The 19309-nt window shown below is 49.5% G+C and overlaps 4 protein-coding genes and 1 non-coding gene across 5 annotated transcripts; 4 read left to right on the forward strand and 1 right to left on the reverse strand.

Annotated features, from left to right (window-relative positions):
• The first annotated feature begins 179 nt into the window (after positions 1-179).
• On the forward strand, positions 180-5644 carry BO87DRAFT_370989 (P-loop containing nucleoside triphosphate hydrolase protein). Its single transcript, XM_025622054.1, has 15 exons — positions 180-404; positions 464-986; positions 1034-1269; positions 1321-1600; positions 1656-1889; positions 1943-2676; positions 2736-2898; positions 2956-3285; positions 3332-3404; positions 3621-3671; positions 3721-3785; positions 3838-4456; positions 4504-4587; positions 4642-5019; positions 5096-5644. The coding sequence occupies exons 1-15, from the start codon at positions 195-197 to the stop codon at positions 5358-5360; spliced, it is 4245 nt and encodes a 1414-aa protein (XP_025473941.1). The 5' UTR covers positions 180-194; the 3' UTR covers positions 5361-5644.
• A 92-nt stretch (positions 5645-5736) lies between these two features.
• Positions 5737-6844, forward strand: BO87DRAFT_381329 (alpha/beta fold hydrolase). Its single transcript, XM_025624506.1, has one exon. It carries the CDS (start codon positions 5806-5808, stop codon positions 6691-6693), a length of 888 nt encoding a protein of 295 aa, XP_025473942.1. The 5' UTR covers positions 5737-5805; the 3' UTR covers positions 6694-6844.
• Positions 6845-8074: 1230 nt separating this feature from the next.
• On the forward strand, positions 8075-14551 carry BO87DRAFT_451362 (malonyl CoA-acyl carrier protein transacylase; the record flags this gene model as incomplete). Its single annotated transcript, XM_025628460.1, has 5 exons — positions 8075-13250; positions 13297-13785; positions 13832-13947; positions 13998-14423; positions 14480-14551. The coding sequence occupies 5 exons, from the start codon at positions 8075-8077 to the stop codon at positions 14549-14551; spliced, it is 6279 nt and encodes a 2092-aa protein (XP_025473943.1).
• A 400-nt stretch (positions 14552-14951) lies between these two features.
• Positions 14952-15910, reverse strand: BO87DRAFT_451366 (acyl-CoA thioesterase; the record flags this gene model as incomplete). Its single annotated transcript, XM_025628461.1, has 3 exons — positions 15746-15910; positions 15243-15650; positions 14952-15203 (listed from the first exon to the last, which is right to left on the reverse strand). Exons 1-3 carry the CDS (start codon positions 15851-15853, stop codon positions 14952-14954), a joined length of 768 nt encoding a protein of 255 aa, XP_025473944.1. The 5' UTR covers positions 15854-15910.
• A 1322-nt stretch (positions 15911-17232) lies between these two features.
• Positions 17233-17306, forward strand: BO87DRAFT_t275. Its single transcript has one exon. It is a non-coding gene; the product is annotated as a tRNA-Ile (tRNA).
• Positions 17307-19309: the final 2003 nt, after the last annotated feature.

A 19309-nucleotide genomic window follows, 5' to 3' on the forward strand; every position in this document is an offset into this window, starting at 1 on the left:
GTAATCCATCTGAGAATTTTGAACAGTATTGGAGCACCCCAAGCATTGCTGTGAACTTAGGCAGTGCGACTCAACGAACAACATAGGAGTGAGTCCTGGTAGTCCGAGGTCTAAAGCGCAAACTATATCGCTTTACTCCAGATGGCCTAAATTCACGCTTGCTGCCAGTACTCCGCAGAATAGGCAAAGTCGCAATGAACTGTTCTATCGCATCCGAAGATACTTCGGGGCCTCAGGCTCGAGACTGCTATGGCGGCTACGACTTTACTTTGCTGTTCGAGGAGTCTGTGATGACGATCGGCCCGATCGGACTTTTACTCCTTTGTCTTTTCCCTAGAGTGGTCTACCTACACAGGAATGAACCGAGAGACGGAAGTAAAGATAGCGCTTATACGGCCAAACTCGTAGGTCGCATATCTTGTTCTCCTGCGCCCAAGTCGTCGCATCGTTAACTTTGTCGCAGATCAGCTACGGGTGGTTTGCTGCCATCCAAACGGCTATTTTAGTATCATGGACATCAAGTAGTGAACCCGTGACACGCACGACTATCCCAGCTGCGGTGCTCAGTCTGGTCGCTGCTATTATGCTCGGTGTCGCATCGCAATTTGAACACACGCGCTCTGTGAAACCGCCCCTTCTCACCGAAATTTATCTCCTTCTTACCATTGCCTTCGATGCCGTTCGACTACGCACGCTATGGGGTGTTGGGTATCAGGGTCACATATTCAAGCTATCAACTATCTCGGTTGTGTGGAAGTTGGTCTTACTCGTGCAGGAGGCCTGGCCTCGGGCGCTTGGTACATTGGAACAGTCATACAGTCCTGAAGAGAAGGTCGGGTGGATCAACCGGCGCATGTTTTGGTGGGTCAATCCGTTACTGTTTCTGGGGTCCAAGAAAGATCTACAGGCAGACGATCTCTTCACACTCAACCGGTCCCTGCAGTCTGAAGTTTGTTCGAAGAGCTTCTCCAAGGTTTGGGAGAATGGTAGGCTCGTCCCCCTCTCTTTTTTGAATTTAGCTAAGTATGAGTAGCAAGCCCAACAAGGAAAGGCAAGAGAAATGGACTTCTCAGGATTATGGCGTGGGAGCACAAGCTGGTTCTTCTCACTGCCGTTATTCCTCGGCTGTGCTTCACGGCTTTCACCTTCACCCAGCCGTTTCTTATCGATGCGGTCGTCAAATACCTGCAAACTGTGTCGGAGAAACACAATCGCAAGGATGGATATGGGCTGCTTGGTGCATATATCATTGTATACGTGGGTTTAGGGGTGAGTTTGGTCAAATGTTTGGTGCTTTGCGAAATGCTAATACTGGTTCAGATTTCCGAAGCCTGTTACCAGCATATCACCTACCGTACTATCGTCCTCATGAGGGGTAGCCTTGTGCCGCTAATCTATGAGAAGACGCTCTCCATGGATCCGAGATCCGCCGAAGAATATGCCCCAGTAACGTTGATGAGTGCTGACATTGAAAAGATAGCCTTTGGTATGCGCTACATGCATGAAGCTTGGGGTAATATTATCGAAATTGCTTTGGCACTGTGGCTGCTATATCGCGAGCTAAACTATGGAGGACTGAGTCCTATCCTTATTGCAGTCGGTAAGTCTTTCCACCGGAGCAGACAAGCTAGGACTGGATATTAACATTCTGCTAGTGTGTGGAGCTACTGCTGCAACCATGGCACCGGCTGTCGGGCGACGTCAGGCGACTTGGGTTGAGGGCATACAAAAGAGAATCGACGTCACGACATACATGATCAACTCCATGAAGAGCTTGAAGTTGGAAGGACGGACCCCTTGGTTCATGGATTTTGTACAAAATTTGCGAGTTCAGGAGATAGGATACGCTAATCGCTTCCGATCCTTTCTCATATACGCTGTCAGCTTGTGTTAGTACATTATTTCATGGCTACTTGAAAACTTTCTTACTGACATTCACCAGCATTCGGAACTTCGGTCATATCGCCCGTCGTCGGCTTCGGTATATTCATCGCCTTATCGCGATCTGACAATGGCCCGGAGCTGACCACCGCAAGGGCATTTACAACTCTGTCTCTGTTTTCGGTCCTTCAGAACCCAATGTCAATGTTACTTCAATCTGTTCCAAATCTCATCTCGGCCGTCGGATCTATCGAGCGCGTACGCGTGTTCCTAATGACCGAGAACACCAAAGAAGTCGGCTTCCTCAGCTCCTTTACCTCCGAACAGACCCTCTTCCCAGAAATGGACAACCTCCGATACATGGAAATGAAGAATACAGAAATGGAGAATGCAGTCGAGGCGTTGAACTGGAGTGTGGGATGGGTATCTACTCGTGAGCCGGTCGTGAAACGAATGACTTTCAAAGTCCGACCGTCTACGCTTACGATCATTACAGGCCCAACTGGCTGTGGGAAGTCGACTTTGTTAGCGGGCCTGAGGGGCGAGACAGCCGTGACCAAAGGGTACATGAGGTGTCGCTACTCGTCTGCCGCATTCTGTAGTCAAGATCCGTGGCTGCAGAACGGAACTATTCTCAGTAATATCCTTGGCCCTGCGACTTATGAGCCGCGATGGTTTCGGGAGGTTACGCAGGCTTCTGGCTTGAGACAAGACCTGAGGTCGATGCCGTTAGGTGTTCAGACGGTGGTGGGAAGTAAAGGACTGTCATTGAGCGGCGGCCAGAAGCATCGTGTTGTAGGTTACTTAAGTATCTGGAGCTCTAAATTACGAGACGCTAATAACTACCTTGACAGGCACTTGCTAGGGCGCTTTATTCACGACAGCCCTTGTTGCTCCTCGATGATATATTTAGTGGGTTCGATGCGGACACAGAGAAGCTAGTGATAGCTCGGCTGTTCGGTCAAGGTGGCTTTTGTCGGAAACACAACCTGACCACCATCCTTGCAACCCATTCCAGTAAGTAGTCCATTTAGACATCCGGGAGAATATTAGAAACTAACCTTGATCTCAAAGCTCGCCTTACCTCCTCCGCAGACTACACCATCACGCTCGATAGCAAAGTCCGTTTCTCAGAAAAGGAGGATTCAATTGTTTCCAGCCTCCCCGGCCCTAGCGGAGGAGACTTTTTCCCAGAGCCCATAATGAGCGATGCAAGACTGAGCTGGATTGTGAGACAGTCCAATCCCGATGTACCGCACGAACTTGCCGCGCAGCTTGAAACATCTGGGCGTCGGACAGGCGATGTGACGATCTATAAGTACTATCTTGAAATGGTTGGAATACTCAACTCTGTGGTATTCTTTATCGCGGTCGCAATCTTCACATTCAGTTTGGCATTTCCGAGTATGTACTGTAATCCGCTTTATCTCATTAACGCTCACATTCGCAGGTGTATGGGTCCAGTGGTGGGCTGCTGCAAACGAAAAGCACCCATATAAGGACCTTGGCATGTATTTGGGCGTGTATGCGTTTCTAGCAGTTATGGCGGAACTGTCATTGTTGCTGGGATGCTGATAAGTATTTATCTTCGCCGTGGACAAGGCTAAAACTGACACGAAGTACGCATATGATGAGCAATATGATTCCCCGGGCGTCAAGAAGATTGCATAAGATTCTGCTTCGCACTGTTTTGAAGTACGTTCACTGCTCTCCCCTCATCGCCCTACTAACTTCTGCAGCGCTCCGATATCTTTCTTTAATACGACGGATTCTGGCGTCACTACGAACAAGTAAGATAGCCATCGCTGTACTTTGACATGAAGCTTACAGGCGCATTAGGTTCAGTCAAGACATGCAACTAGTGGATATGGAGCTACCACTTGCTCTTGTTGAGACGAGCGTTGGTATGTCCAGAATGTCGCCCTCCCATACAGAACGCCACTAACATTTAGCCAGCCCTCATGTCTGCAATAGCACAGCTGCTAATAGTTTTCATCACTGGAAAATACCTTGCAGCCATCATCCCACTATGCCTTGCAGTCTTCTACTTTCTGCAAAAGTTTTATCTCCGAACTTCACGCCAGCTACGGTTCATGGAACTAGAAGCCAAATCTCCCCTCTATTCCAACTTCATGGAGACCGTGAACGGACTGGTAACCATTCGCGCTTTCGGATGGCAGACTAATTTTCTCAACAATATCTGCGGATTAACAGATGCATCGCAACGGCCGTATTACCTGCTCTTCGTTATCCAGAGATGGCTCACCCTCGTCCTTGACATGGTTGTGGCAGGAATGGCAACGCTAATTGTTGGAATCGCAGTCGGCGCTCCTGGTTCTATTGGAGCTGGTTCTGCGGGACTGGGACTGCTGAATATCATTAACGTGAGCGAGAGTCTGAAACAACTTATTTCAAATTGGACTGTCCTAGAAACATCGATCGGAGCAGTGTCGCGTGTCAGACAGTTTCAGGATGATGTTCAACCTGAGGATAGGCCGGAAGGACATATTGAAGTTCCGACGCGCTGGCCGGAGAGGGGTGACATTAAGTTCTTCAATGTTACTGCGTCTTATAGGTACATTCCACTCACGTTGTTACTTCTAAGTACTAACCGGTACACAGACCCGATAGCGAACCGATTCTCAATGACGTGACATTGTCAATCTCAGCTGGTGAGATGGTCGCTGTTTGCGGTCCTAGTGGCAGGTATGTTAGCTTTGTCCCTCTTGCAGGCTCTTATGATATACTAAGGTCATCAAGTGGCAAGAGTTCATTAGTCCAACTCCTCTTCCGCCTTCTCGAACCCGACAATGGTCAAATTACTATCGACGGATTAGACCTTAGCTCTATCTCTTGCCAGGACATCCGATCGTCTCTCTCATGTATTTCCCAGGCAGTGACCATCCTTCCCGGCACTGTACGACAAAACATAGATCCACTTGGAAAAGAATCCGAGGAAAGTATTACCAATGTGCTAAAAGAGGTCAAACTGTGGGACATCGTGTCCACACAACTTGGAGGCTTGGACGGCCAGGTGCAAGAAGACAGCTTCTCGCAGGGGCAGAAGCAGCTTTTGCGCTTAGCTGCTGCTATGTTGAGGAAGAGCAAAGTTGTTGTATTGGATGAAGCAACTAGTAGGTATGTTTGTCACTTCGTTCAGGGGTTATTATCAATGTGCGTTGTGGTCAATAATAGCTAACATTCTACCAAACAGCGTCGACCCCGAAACTGACGCACTCATGCAGCGTCTCATCCGGACGGCATTCGCAGGCTGCACAGTTATTGCAGTTGTTCATCGACTCCATACAATTCTTGATTTCCACAGAGTAGTTGTCATTGAGAATGGACGCGTTGTCGAGTGTGGCGCTCCGAAAGACTTGCTGGCCGAGAATGGCCTCTTCAGCCAACTCTACGGGAGAAACACCACTACTTCCACCACCACAGACATGGACCCTGAGAAGTCATGGCTCAAGATATAGCCAGGAGTATGTCTAAGTGCTACTTTCTGCTGGTTGAGGCTTACAGGGAGTTATATTTCAACCGTTGTCTTAATACACCGTGACTGGATGTGCTCAGTGATGTTTGGTTCGGTCCACGTATTGCCGCTGAGTGGCTTACAGCACCGGCATTATACCAATGACATCGTTTCCCACTTCTTCTGTTGCATTCCTTTGTCTCCTACATGCTTTCAGCAATCTTACTCTGCTTATGGAGCAGTGACTCACTAAACGGAATTAATTCCTTCATAATTCCAAATACTTCCGGATTAACCATCCCGGCTTATCATGCCACGTCGCCCAACGGTCGACCATAAAAAGGAGGCATTCTCTTCAGACTTGGAGCATGTTTTGCTTCTTCTGTATCATTCCCTACATTATTATATCAATATAATCCTGTGTTGAACGCATTGAAGCATCAATGACCATGGATTCCCAACATCTCAGCACCGGCCCGGATACCAACGTCCATTTCACCATCACTAAAGCTCAGTCTTCCTCATCGTCTACGCCGCTTATTCTCTTCCTCCACTACTGGGGTGGCTCCAGTAAAACATGGCACAAGCAAACTTCACCTACATCCCCACACACCCTCAGCAACGCATACAACACAGTCACCATTGACCTCCGCGGTTGGGGGCAATCCACAGGACCCGCAGACAGCTCAAAAGACTACTCCATTACTCCCATGGCACTGGACGTTGCCTCGCTGCTATCCCACCTCCAGAGCACCACCTCCCTCATCGACAACGGCGTGATCCTGATCGGTCACTCCATGGGAGCGAAGGTCACCCTAGCTACTCTTTCCAAACTCTCCGACAGCCAATTATCCCTCATTAAGGGCCTCGTACTCGTCGCCCCGGCACCCCCAACACCACTGATCCTGCCCGCTGAGATGGGCGAGCAACAACGCAAAGCATATGATAACGAAGCCTCTGTTCGGTGGACGGTCGAGAATGTTCTGTCTAGTGTGCAGAATATTTCGAGTGACGATATGAACATGGTCATTAGGGATAGTCTGGCGGGAAGTACTCTTGCTCGGGACGGGTGGATTTTACATGGCATGCAGGAGGATATTACATCTGCTTTGGATGAGGTCTCTACTCGGCTGGCAGGGTGGAAGGTTAGGGTTAGTGTACTGGCTGGAGCGGAGGATATTGTTGAGAATAAGTATCGAATTGAGAAGGAGGTTGTTGGGGCGCTGGCTCAAAGGGGCTTTGAGGTGCAGTTTGAGGTTTTCAAGGGCGTGAAGCATTTGATTCCGTTGGAAAATCCGGAGGGTATCGCTAGGGCTATTCGCTCTGTTGTCGCATAGTGTTTTTATGCACTTTTCATTTCCAGGGCAGACAGGGTCTATATTATAATCATCAACCAATGATGTGGAAATGTATACTATTTATTGGACTTCGAGAAGTGCACAAGAGAGCATGTTCTAGGAAGAAAATAAAGCAGGTGGCGTATTTGATTCCCTCTCAAACCCGCAGTACTTTCATTTCATTGACTACCTTCCAACTAAATCGTATGGATTGCTCCTACGATACCATCATTGATAGCTAGTTAGGGGTCCTCATGGGGCTCGACTTCATGTTAGGGTGTGCTGGTGTCACCGGACGCTAAAGCAGCTTGGTAATATCTCGATTCTGTTCAGCAGTCGCGGCATTAGCTTCCCATATCGGCCAGAACCCACAAACGGAGGTTGGATGTACTGCTGACTTCTGACTGATGTCTGAGGTGGGTGAATGGCTCAGCTTCTGGCTGTCTCTAGCACTCCTGCGAAGCAAATCCGCCGTGGAGTCTGAGTTGAAATGACTACTCCCGGTTCTACGATATTCGCATCAACCAATAAGTTCTTTCACCTGCTTATCAGCGACGATAGAGAATTAAGCGCTGCAGCCCCGGTGGCACCATAGGCTCGGAAATAGAGTTTCACGGGAACATGCTACTACTATATTGCAGCAGCTAAGACACGTGCGTGCCACGTTTCGAAGCCCGCTAGCCTTGGGGCTGGAATGTTCCAGGATGATTGCCTTCGTCAATGTGTCGGTATCGGTATCAATCTTGGTCTCTGCATTCGTCTCGGAGATGACTTCAGGGATTGATAATTCCATCCAACAGGATCCGACAGCCGGCTGCATCCGCAATAGGAGGATCTCCCGTAGAGGATTTAGTTCCTGACTCATGAGCAGCGATCCTCCCTCGATGATAGGTTAGGATCACCCCGGAGGGATGTGTCCGTGCTTTGCCCCGTTCCACTAGATTTGACACTTCAGGCGATACACTTGATACACTAGTAAGGCACCTCTAGCGCGGTTTGGTTTTGCTGTGTATGCGTATGTAATACGTGTGACATGTGGTATTACTGTTTACGAACAATACGATTCTGTAAGAAACGTCAAGATCGAAATCACCGCACGTATACAGCCTCCGATTCAGCTCCGCCTTGTCGGATCCTGGAACAGGCACTTTTACGCTGCAAATTATCTTTATGCTTCACCCGTGTTCCTGGGTCGCCCAACATTGTTTCTCCGGACCGAGACCTCCGATTTGGCCCCCTTCGTTATCGTGAGATGACCCCATTGCCAGGCTTATCTCCCCGTGCTACAGTGAGTGGTGTGATATATCACTTCAAAGGGTAACTGTTTTGACACCCAATCTCTGGAGTACAGCCGATTCACCTCTCCTTTCATTTCATCATTATGACTGTCAAGACGCCGTTGTCGAGTTTGGGCTCGGAATTCGCGGGCCTCACTCCCGAGATCTCTCGGCCGTCCTCTGTCGCCGGCGACAAACGGCCGTTGACCATTGCATATGGATCTGTTGATACGAGAATATCCCTACCTGCATTACAGCTACCATTGGCAAATCAATTATGGAAGGACTTCACATTGAATTTACTTTCATCTTCGCCAGAAAACGACTTATCTACCAAAGAAGGACTTATCGCCGAGTTCATCAACTTCTGCATCACCCGGTCTAGCGACGACACACATTGCGACGACGCCGCGGCAATACTGCAGTTGCTTGAAGCTCTCTTAGAGAGCTATGAACAAGATTTTCTTGGTGGAAATGATATCCACTCCGCTCTGTCGCAGCTTGATATTCAACATAAGACCCCAATAATCAAAGCATACTTTGCTGCATACGGAACCCTCAGTCGCAAGTCTAGACGTCAACCTTCTCTCCTCCTCGAGTCCGCTACAGATGGACCGTCACGTATATACGCAATATTTGGAGGTCAGGGGAATGATGAGAAATATTTCGAGGACCTAAAAGATACATACGCGACGTACACCGACATCCTCCGTCGTTGTGTCTTCTCCGGAGCCAGATTGTTAGAAGAGCTCGCTGGAGCGCCCGCATTTAAGCCTCACTTCCAACATGGCTTCTCGCTCATGGACTGGCTAGAGAAGACCGACTCTGAGCCAGAGTCTGCGTATCTTCTTTCTGCCCCCGTCAGCATGCCCCTGATTGGTCTCCTCCAAATGTGTCACTTCATCGTGGCTTGTCAAACAATGGGACTCTCGCCGCGAGAAATGCATGGCTATCTGTCCGGCGTGTCAGGTCATTCACAGGGAATTGTCGTAGCCCTCGTAACTTCTGTCTCAGATACGTTGGAAGACTTCTACCGACACTCTCTCGAAGCCCTCCGTATTCTCTTCTTCATCTCCTGTCGCAGTCACGAAATATTCCCTCCCCAGTTCATCCCCGAATCAATTATACGGGATGCAGAAGACAACGGAGAAGGGACACCTGGTCCCATGCTCAGGGTACGAAACCTTCGACCGGGTCAGCTACAGAAGATCATCGACACAGTCAATAGCTACCTTCCGGAACAATCCCGTGTTGCTATTTCCCTCTTCAATGGTCCCCAAAATCCTGTTGTGACCGGGCCGCCTCTTAGTCTGTATGGGTTGAGCCGGCACCTACGTGGCTTGAAACCATCAAAGAGCAGTCGCGAGGCACAGATCCCGGCCAGCAAGCGGAAACCTAAGATTGAGCATCGCTTCCTACCCATAACCGCACCATTCCATAGCATGTATCTAGACGAGGTCGTTCCTTTGGTTATGAAGGATCTCGCGGATATCAACATCACAGGTAACCAGCTGCGCATTCCGCTGTACGCTACAACCGACGGCCACGACATGCGCATTGACAAGGATAAAAGTCTCATCGGTGATATCGTGAGCATGATTGCACGCGAACCAGTACACTGGGAGAAAGCGGCCTCTCTTCCGGATGCTACTCATATCATTGACTTCGGTCCGGGCGGCAGCGCCGGTGTGGGGGCTGTCACCATGCATAATAAGGCAGGACAGGGTGTGCGTCTGATCCTCGGTAGTTCCATGAAGCATAGCGAGGAGTACGGAAACAAGGCAGAACTTTACAATCGGGACTCCGACTACCCCATCGTCTATGCTGATAATTGGGCGGAGGCGTACAGGCCGCGCCTGGCCAGAGACGCAACGGGTAAGGTCATTGTTCAGACCAAGTTCAGCGAGTTGCTGGGGCTTCCTCCTATCATGGTTGCTGGTATGACGCCGACTACTGTGCCATGGAACTTTGTCTCTGCTACCATGAACGCTGGCTACCATATCGAGCTTGCTGGAGGGGGATACTACAGCAAGGGTGCTATGGAGGAAGCGATCAACAAGATCGTGCAAAATGGAATTCCAGGGCAGGGAGTGACATGCAATATCATTTATGCGAGCCCCAGTTCCGTCCGCTGGCAGATTCCCCTGCTACAGGAGCTCCGTGCCAAGGGCGTCCCGATCGATGGGATGACCATTGGAGCGGGTGTCCCCTCTGTCGACGTGGCGAATGAGTATGTCGAGACACTTGGTCTAAAGCACATTGCCTTCAAGCCCGGGTCGGTGGAGGCAATCCAGCAGGTCATTGACATCGCCCGCGAGAACAAGTCCTTTCCAATAATACTTCAGTGGACTGGTGGCAGAGGGGGTGGACATCACTCGTATGAGGATTTCCACGCCCCCATTTTGGAGACATATGGTAGCATCAGAGCGTGCAAAAACATCATCCTAGTCGCTGGTAGCGGCTTTGGTGCCGCCGACGATACCCTGCCTTACTTGACTGGAGAGTGGAGCAAAGCATTCAATGCACCATCCCTCATGCCATTCGACGGGATCCTACTCGGCAGTAGAGTGATGACAGTCAAGGAGGCTCACACCAGCCCTGAGGCCAAGCAGTTGATTGTTGATATCCCTGGTGCAGATGATGCAGTCTGGGACCAGACCTATACACGACCTACTGGAGGAATCATTACCGTCCGGTCCGAAATGGGCGAGCCAATTCACAAAATCGCCACCAGGGGAGTCCTCTTCTGGGCTGAGATGGACCGAACTGTGTTTAGCATTGCAGACAAGAAAGCAAGAGTTGCCTTCTTAGAGGAGAATAAGAAGCGCATTATCGACGGCCTCAACAAGAATTTCCAGAAAGTGTGGTTTGCACAGGATGCAGATGGTAAGCCCTGCAAATTGAACGAAATGACACTGTCTGCAGTTGTGTGGCGAAGGGTCGAGTTACTCTACATCAAGCATCAGGCTAGCTGGATACATCCCAGTCTGCAGAAGTTGACATTCGACTTTCTTCAATGGCTCGAGGATATTATTGGCGAGATGCACAGCAATTACGGGTCCCGGTTTTGGCGGGCAGTTGAACAAATCGATGAACCCTACACGGCCATTGAAGAGTTCTTGATCAGGCATGCTAGAGCAACCTCAGAGCTGATGGATGTACCAAGTACTCAGATGTTCATTTATTTGTGCCGGCGCCGTGGTCAAAAGCCCGTTCCATTTATTCCTGTTCTCGATGAGGATTTTGAGGTGTGGTTCAAGAAAGACTCGCTGTGGCAGTCGGAAGGCGTTCAGGCAGTGCCGGGCCAGGATGTTGGCAGGACCTGCATTCTGCATGGGCCTGTCGCCGCCAAGCACACCACGGTACCAAACGAGCCGATCAAGCATCTGCTGGATGGTATTCACTCTCAGTGGATCAAGTCCCTCACGGCGCTGGGATATGACAACGAGCAACCTCTGACACCTCTGACCGAAGGAGGTATGAGTGAAGTGCCGAGCGAAATATCCCTGACCAGAACATTCGACCCTACGGTTTCCGGTAATGAGCTGCCTTCGTTGGAGAGCTGGATGCGACGACTGGCTGGTACGCAGAAGGGCTGGAGACATGCACTTTTCTCGCAGAAGTCTATCGTTCAAGGGCATAATCTGTGCGATAACCCCGTAAGGCGAGTCTTCGCTCCTCGGAACAACACCTACGTTGAAGTAGAGGAGTGCACATCTACCGAACAGTCGGTCGTTCGGCTTTTCGAGCGAGCAGCGGATGCGCTGCAGACTTTGGTTATTGAGGTGCGTGCTGTTAGCGAGGACATCATCAAGGCCACGCTGTTCGAAAATCGCACTGTCACCGGAGCACCGGCAGGTCTCGAGCTTCTATTTAGCTACCATCCCGAGTTCCCATTTGCGCCTATTCGAGAGATTCTCTCTGACAAGATTGAGCGAGTGAAGAGTTTCTATCATATACTTTGGTTCGGTGAGCCGCTGAGATCTCCCGGTGGTCCCTCACATGAAGATGAATTCCACGGTGATGTCGTTACTGTAACAGCGGATGATATCAGAAAATTCAGTCACTGCATTGGCAGTGCATCCGCATCGGGGTCTCATTCGAGGAGTCAGCAGAGAATGGATGCCCCTATGGACTATGCGATCGTTGTTGCCTGGAAATCGGTCATGAAGCCATTGTTCACCAACGGTCTCAGCGGTAACCTTATGAAAATAGTCCACCTATCCAACCAATTCCGCAGGCTAGGAAGCTCAAAACCCATCCGGGATGGTGATGTTCTTTCGTCCAGAGCACACATCCGAGCCATTCTGAATGAAGACTCAGGCAAGGTTGTGGAGGTTTCTTCCCTCATCACTAGAGATGATGTGGATATAGTGGAGGTCATTAGCCGCTTCATGTACCGCGGATCATATAACGACTACGACATAGCCTTTCGGCAGACAAAAGAGCCCAAGATTGAGCTCCAACTGACAAGTGTTAAAGATGTGGCAGTGCTTCACTCCAAGCCGTGGTTTGTGCCTGGCGACAGAGACCTTGACCTTCAGGGCTATAAGCTCACATTCGAGCTGGAGACACATGCCCATTTCCAAAGCAATTCGCTCTACCGCCAACAAAGGTGTTTCGGTCATGTCTACGGTCGGTCTCCGACTGGTGAGGTCCTCGAGGTAGCTTACATTGATTACACAGTCGGCGTCTCAACTAGCAACCCCATCATGGATTATCTCAAGCGCCATGGAAGTGTGGTCGAGCAGCCAGTTTTATTCCAATCACCAATCACTCTTGGCGGCGGCGAGATCCAGTTCAAGTCTCCCTCATCTAATGAAGAATATGCCGTTGTCTCCGGCGACTATAACCCGATCCATGTGTCCAAGACCTTTGCCGCCTATGCAGATCTTCCGGACACCATCACCCACGGCATGCACATGAGCGCAAGGGTTCGTAGCTTGCTTGAGCAGCTGGTTGCCCCAGGAAACCCTGGTGGCTTTAGGCGCTATAACTGCAACTTTGTTGGAATGGTTCTTCCAGAGGACGATGTGGAGCTGGTCCTGCAACACGTTGGCATGGTAAACGGACGGAAGCTAGTGCATGCAGAGGCCCGACGTGCCGGTACTGGAGACAAGCTGATTATAGCGGAAGCTGAAATTGAGCAGCCCAGCAGTGCTTTCCTGTTTACTGGCCAGGGCAGCCAAGAAAAGGGAATGGGCATGGAACTTTATGCCTCTAGCCCTGCAGCGCGGAAGGTGTGGGACCTAGCCGACAAGCATTTCCTTGAGAACTTCGGTGAGTATGTTTCCATCCACATGACTACATTTCTAAACCTGTCTAGGCTTCCGTATCACCGACATTGTCCGAAACGACCCTAAAGAACTCAAGATCCACTTCGGCGGTGCTCGCGGACGAGCGATCCGCGATAATTACATGGCCCTTCGCTGTGAGATGATCCATGCAGATGGGCGGACAACATCGGAGAAGATTTTCAAGGACATCACAGAGGCCACTAAGTCACACACCTTCCGATCCAGCACCGGCCTTCTCTCTTCCACCCAGTTCACCCAGCCAGCACTCACCCTCATGGAGAAGGCTATCATTGAAGACATGAAAGATAAGGGGCTGCTGGCAGATCACTGCAGCTTTGCTGGTCACTCTCTTGGGGAATACTCTGCCTTGGCGGCCATTGCCGAAATTATGCCAATTGAGAGTTTAGTATCTGTGGTTTTCTACCGCGGTCTGACAATGCAGATGGCAGTTGAACGCGACGAGCAAGGAAGGTCAAACTTTTCCATGTGCGCCGTCGATCCCAGTCGGCTATCAAAGTGTACGTTCCTTTGCTGCTTCTGCGACTGGTTACTGACACTCTCTAGCATTCAACGAGGACCGCCTGCGGTACCTGGTATCGCTGATCGCCAGCGAAACTGGATGGCTGCTTGAAATCGTAAATTACAACGTCATTAATTCTCAATACGTCTGCGCGGGTGATGTAAGTCAATTACTTGGGCTGCTTATAGAAACCCTGCTAATACATCCTAGCTTCGAGCCCTCGACACCCTCTCCTCTTTGATCGGCGAAATCAAGCACCATCAATCTGACTTCGAGGCTATCCTCCAGGGTACCCAGCTTCTCGAGGAGATTCGCGTCAACGTGCTTGACGCTCTCCATCAATGCGCCAGCGCCGCCAAAGCCAAGCCCCAACCCATTCAGCTCGAGCGTGGCGTAGCCACCGTGCCGCTCCGAGGAATCGACGTGCCCTTCCACTCATCCTTCCTTAGCCCAGGCATTACAGCCTTCCGTGCATGTCTCTACAAGTACATTGACAAAGGTACTTTGGATGCGGACCGTCTGGTAGGCAAGTACATCCCGAACCTGACGGCGCGGCCATTTGAAGTTAGCGAGGAATACTTCCGGCAGGTGTTCCGGTTGACGAAGTCGCCGATCATTGCGAAAGTTTTGGCAGAGGTGAGTTGATTACCTTTGTTGTCTAGGTTTTCAGATTCTAACTTAGTCGTCCCTAGTGGCAAGAGTGTATAGATGTTGAGCGCGGGTTGGAAAAGGTCGCTCGGTCGTCGGAGGTTGTCGTTGCATAGTTGCATTTGGTTTATATATGGTTTTGGCGTTGGTGATACCAGAATGTTCAATATTATACTTAACTAGTCGATTATATCATTCTATGTCCTATTTTCCTTGTCTTCTGCGGTCTGTTAGTAAGATCAGCAATAAGAAATAAGACTAAATTAAATTACGTTACCACATATTGACCTCAGTCCGCGCAACTATGTAGCTACAGTCAAACGAACAGCATGTCAGACAGTCCATTGAGACTTGAATTACGCCTACAAGGCATGTAACTCACTGATCACTAAGTTGGCCATGACCACGTTCCTCGAGCTCCAAGCCATTCTGTCTATGTCCTCCAAATTCTATGGTGCTTTTGACCAATACCAGGTACTCAAGCCATCTATGTCTATCGGTCACGTCGACCTCCCATCAAAACACCCCAATCGCCTTCCCGTCGCCCCTAAACATTGCATGCAACCCATCCAACGCAAGAAACGACCTCGCCACATCCAAGCCTTTCTTCCTCTCCTCCTCAACCCTCTCACACGACCAAAACCCATCCTTCATCTTAACCCCCTTCTCAGGCAACAAGCCAGCCCGCGAGAGCACCGTCTCCGGACTAACTGATATCCTCCCATTTTTGAAAACATACCTCGTGACAGCAGAGGCTAAGATACATTTCTCATCCTTTATACCTGTTGCACTACCCCCGAACACTACCTTCCCTTTGTCTTTCTTCCCGCCGGTCTTGACGAAATGACTAACGAAATACACCCATTTCTCATCCCAGCTCAACACTCTCGTATGGATCTCATACGTCTGATAGGGCTTTATCTCCCTTTTAAAGACACATGCCGTGGATCCAAGAGCAATGTTAAGCTCCCCACCCGAAAAGCCTAGCACGAGCTGGTCCTTAACCAAATTACAGATCAAGTGCACACGGTTTATGTCTAGGTCGGTAAAATAGGTTGCGTTGGACTTGTGCATATTGTAGTCAATCTCTAGGAGCGGGGTGGAGGATGTCGTAATGACTGGGTAGAAGAGGGATTGGGGGCCATGGGTGGTTATGTCCACTTTGCGGGCGCGGTTGAGGATTATGTGTTCTTTGAGGCAGTTTATGAGGCGAACCTGTATCGGATTCTTTTGTTTAGTATGAGGAATAATTGATTGAGCAATTGGGTCAAGAGATATCTGGACTGAGGGAAAGGGAAAGGGAAACAGACATGCCAGACGAAAGGAAGGCCTTTCAGATTCAGGAGGATGTAAGCCCCTCCTGCGAACAGGAGGGTGTTTTGCCAGGTTATCGAGTTGAGGAAGGCCGATATGTCCATTATGCCTTGAAGATGATTATGGTGGTAGTGTTTGTTTGATAGGACAGTGAATTATGGACGTATTATGGACAACAGGTGACAAAAAGAGTGCAGTTTCAAGGAATTCTGCTGCTCAATGAGTATGGGCCACTGTCAGCATGGCTCGTCCTCTTGTTACATTCGGTACTCGGGCGTTGTTTCGCCGCTTCCCTGTAGATAGAAGCCTCAATAGCTCGTGGTGATATGATTATCTAGGTGCAACTTCAGCTCCCTGCATCTGCAGGTCGGATCCTTCGGCGTTTAGCTTGCCTGGGTGGGCAGTACAAGGGAGATGTTGAATCGTAACACGTTACATACATACATACCATGTGTAACCTATTACATACCGGTATTCCAAACATACCAAACATACATACGTCAAAACACCCAGGAATACATAGAACACCATGGGGCACCTACAGCCATCCCATATTTACGCAGCATACGATGTATATCGTTCATTGTTAATGTCCACGTGGAACAAAGCCTTCCGACACGTTGCGGCAGGATGCGGATCCACCTATGGAGTCGCGTGGCCTGCCATGTGCCAGGAACCATCGTGGTGGAGATGAAGACCAGATTACTCCGCGATAGTGTCCGTAACATGGTTTGTTTTTTTATACTTTTGTTGGTTCCAAGCCAGCAGATGAATCATTTGGGGTCCCGATGGCGAGAGGCGTCAAACGTGGTGACATTCCTCGAAAATAGGGATGGCTTGGGCAGAGGGCCATAGTCCGGAGGGATCGTCGGTGTTCCAGTGTTTATTAATACAACGACCGATGTCACCTTGTCAGTAGCTTAGAAACTTGGTACTACTTGATGAGCTTGCGTGTGCATGCCTAGGCATTGTGGTCCGTGTCCCATTGTCAGTGTTGGCTCGAAATGTCTGCTGTTGATTGTGCAACACGGAGTTCGGGTGGTATCATTCTCAATAGGCAGCAACCATATCCTAGAACCTTAACGTTTGAGATTTGGATGGGGAAAATATGTGTTGATGGTAATTGCCCTCGGCGAATTGACTTGACCGGGAACCTTCGATGTGTGTCTACTATGAGGGTGATGGAAATAATATCCATAGATTCATTGTCTGATGCTGTTCAAAATATATATCTGAACACCATGATTGCATAGACACCCTTAATGACGAACCGATTTCACGCATGTTACTGTTAAAGCTAGATAAACTCAGTGCACAATTTATTTGTCGGATTTATTTGACTTTAAAAGATACCATAATCGTGGCATTGTTACTTACTATTGGGTCGCCATGGTGGTGAGGAGTTCAGGGTAGAACGGATCTCACGCAGTTGAGATCCGTGTTTCTTGTTAAGGTTATAGAAAAGTTGAACATATATCAACTGGGTCCCATAGCTCAGTTGGTTAGAGCGTGACGCTAATAACGTCAAAGTCGAGGGTTCGAGCCCCTCTGGGACCATTTTTTTCCTTGCCGCTGCCCGACCTGCAAATGATCTTTAATGGCACATCAACCAACCCACAACCAACAACAAGAACTCAAAATGTGCAGGAAGTGTGGACCAAAAGTTCTTGCCTTTGATTATTCTCACTTTCTTACTGTTATTTTTTTTATACAGGGAGGTTAAATGGCACGGAAGAAGACTACCAAGTATGTATGCTTCATCAGTCTGCGACCATTGAACAATTGTCCATCTTATAACAATGAGGATAACCGGCAAGACATTGTGGAGCCACGTCGTGAGTAGACATAATCAGAGTTCTCCCAGTAAAATCGGATGGTGAAGTGTAGCCTATCTATCTCATCCTAAATCACCGTGACAACAATATTGGCCATTGTGCATAAATTGCGAACGAAGATGGAAATGACCAGTGTACAGTCAAACCCCACACATGCAGGATTGATCTAGAGCTACCACAAACAAGCAATCTACGGATCAGCCATATGATTTGTCGCCTATGAGCAATTTTCAGAGTATGTCAGTAGATTGTCTACCACGAGGGCGGCTCAATCCAGTCCTATATGAAGGGAAATGCAAAATCCATTCCTTAACGATCCAAAGGGATGGCGCCGCCATCAAGATGCCATCCCCCCTTGCATCGCCGAAGGTGCTACGGGACCTATTTTCTGCGCAACACTCAAAATCTCCTCCATCACCATACGAGCATCCTTCTATTTGATGGGCACCCGTTGATTCCCCTCCCACTCGATCAAAGAAGCCTTCCGACGATCGCATTACCTCTCCAGAAGCTCACGATGGTACTCTAACCCGGGATCTTGCAGCCTATGGATATGTATCGTAGGCAACGATAAGACCGCCGAAGACACCGACATCATAGCATCTGCATCAACAGAAATCATCGGGTCCCTCCTGGCAAACAAGACAGCGAAGCGAAAGATGATTTCACCATACCTTCCGACCAGCCCAGTCCCTCTGAGCTGTTTCTGGAAGAGCAGACTAGCAGCTAGTCTGGCGGCCTGACTAAATCCAGGCACGGCAACCCACTCCCCATCTGCGCCTGATCGATCGTAATGCTCAATTATGTGACGGAGGGAGTTGAGGATCTTTTCTGCGAAGATGGTGGATGAGACCGAGGCATTCAGCGGCATCGGGATCCAGCCCTTGAAGTCACCGAAGTGTCTATAGACGGACACTACGTCCGGCCCTGGCTGGGAGGGGACGGGAGCTTCCGCAAAGCTGAGCCGGATGTGAGGACTTAGCAATGTGCTTGAGACCCTGCATTGGCCGTGGTAGATGCGGGCGTTAGTGCCAGTCCCGTGGTGGAAGGGGGGATAGTGTCATTTATGAGTTTTGTGGGCATAGTGTATACTGGAGTTTAAATTATCGGGGGTAGAATGTATGGAATGCTGTGGGCTTGGTAACAAGGGGACTCATGAATATAAAAAACTGAGGTTGCGGCTAAAACTGTAGGCATAGGTCTAGATACAAATGCCACATGGGTACCACCTGCTAGATGGGGACAGAGAAACATTCCACGCGCCAGACTTACTTGAACAATGGTTAGTGAGATCTTGCTCATCTGAGAGATACGAGATGATAATGGTCTTGACAGTTCTCGTTTGGCTACCTACTACTTTGCCACGCGGAATTTCAAAAAGCCCTGATTCGGAGTTTAATGAAGTGCCTCTTACCCTACCCAATGGACTCCACCATGGAAGTCCACTCCGGGTCCCGACTCATTGCCTCCATATCAGAATCAGTTTAACAGGTTAACGAGTCACAATCTCCCTGAGTGTTCTGTGGAAAGAAGTAAAGCAGACTGGGAAATGGATGCTGGCGCGCGATCTCGCCAAGCGGAGGATCAATTAGCTCCTGGAATGTGAGCCAAGTTGTGACATGAACCAGATTTCCCATGTACTCGGCTGGTATCCCTAGTACTTTTCGGCGGTCCATGGCTCGCGAGAACCGAGGGCGCGCGTCTGGCATGTTCTGCCACCGATGC

The sequence above is a fragment of the Aspergillus neoniger genome (genome assembly GCF_003184625.1).
Source record: "Aspergillus neoniger CBS 115656 unplaced genomic scaffold BO87scaffold_67, whole genome shotgun sequence".
Taxonomy (NCBI): domain Eukaryota; kingdom Fungi; phylum Ascomycota; class Eurotiomycetes; order Eurotiales; family Aspergillaceae; genus Aspergillus; species Aspergillus neoniger.

What these genes read in the sequence shown, in the direction of transcription:
- BO87DRAFT_370989 (XM_025622054.1), top strand. Translation starts at nt 195, where the DNA reads ATGAACTGTTCTATCGCATCCGAAGATACTTCGGGGCCTCAGGCTCGA. An exon ending in TTGTATACGTGGGTTTAGGG is followed by an intron (nt 1,270 to 1,320) that starts GTGAGTTTGGTC and finishes ATACTGGTTCAG; the next exon opens with ATTTCCGAAGCCTGTTACCA. An exon ending in TCTTGTTGAGACGAGCGTTG is followed by an intron (nt 3,786 to 3,837) that starts GTATGTCCAGAA and finishes ACATTTAGCCAG; the next exon opens with CCCTCATGTCTGCAATAGCA.
- BO87DRAFT_381329 (XM_025624506.1), top strand. Translation starts at nt 5,806, where the DNA reads ATGGATTCCCAACATCTCAGCACCGGCCCGGATACCAACGTCCATTTC.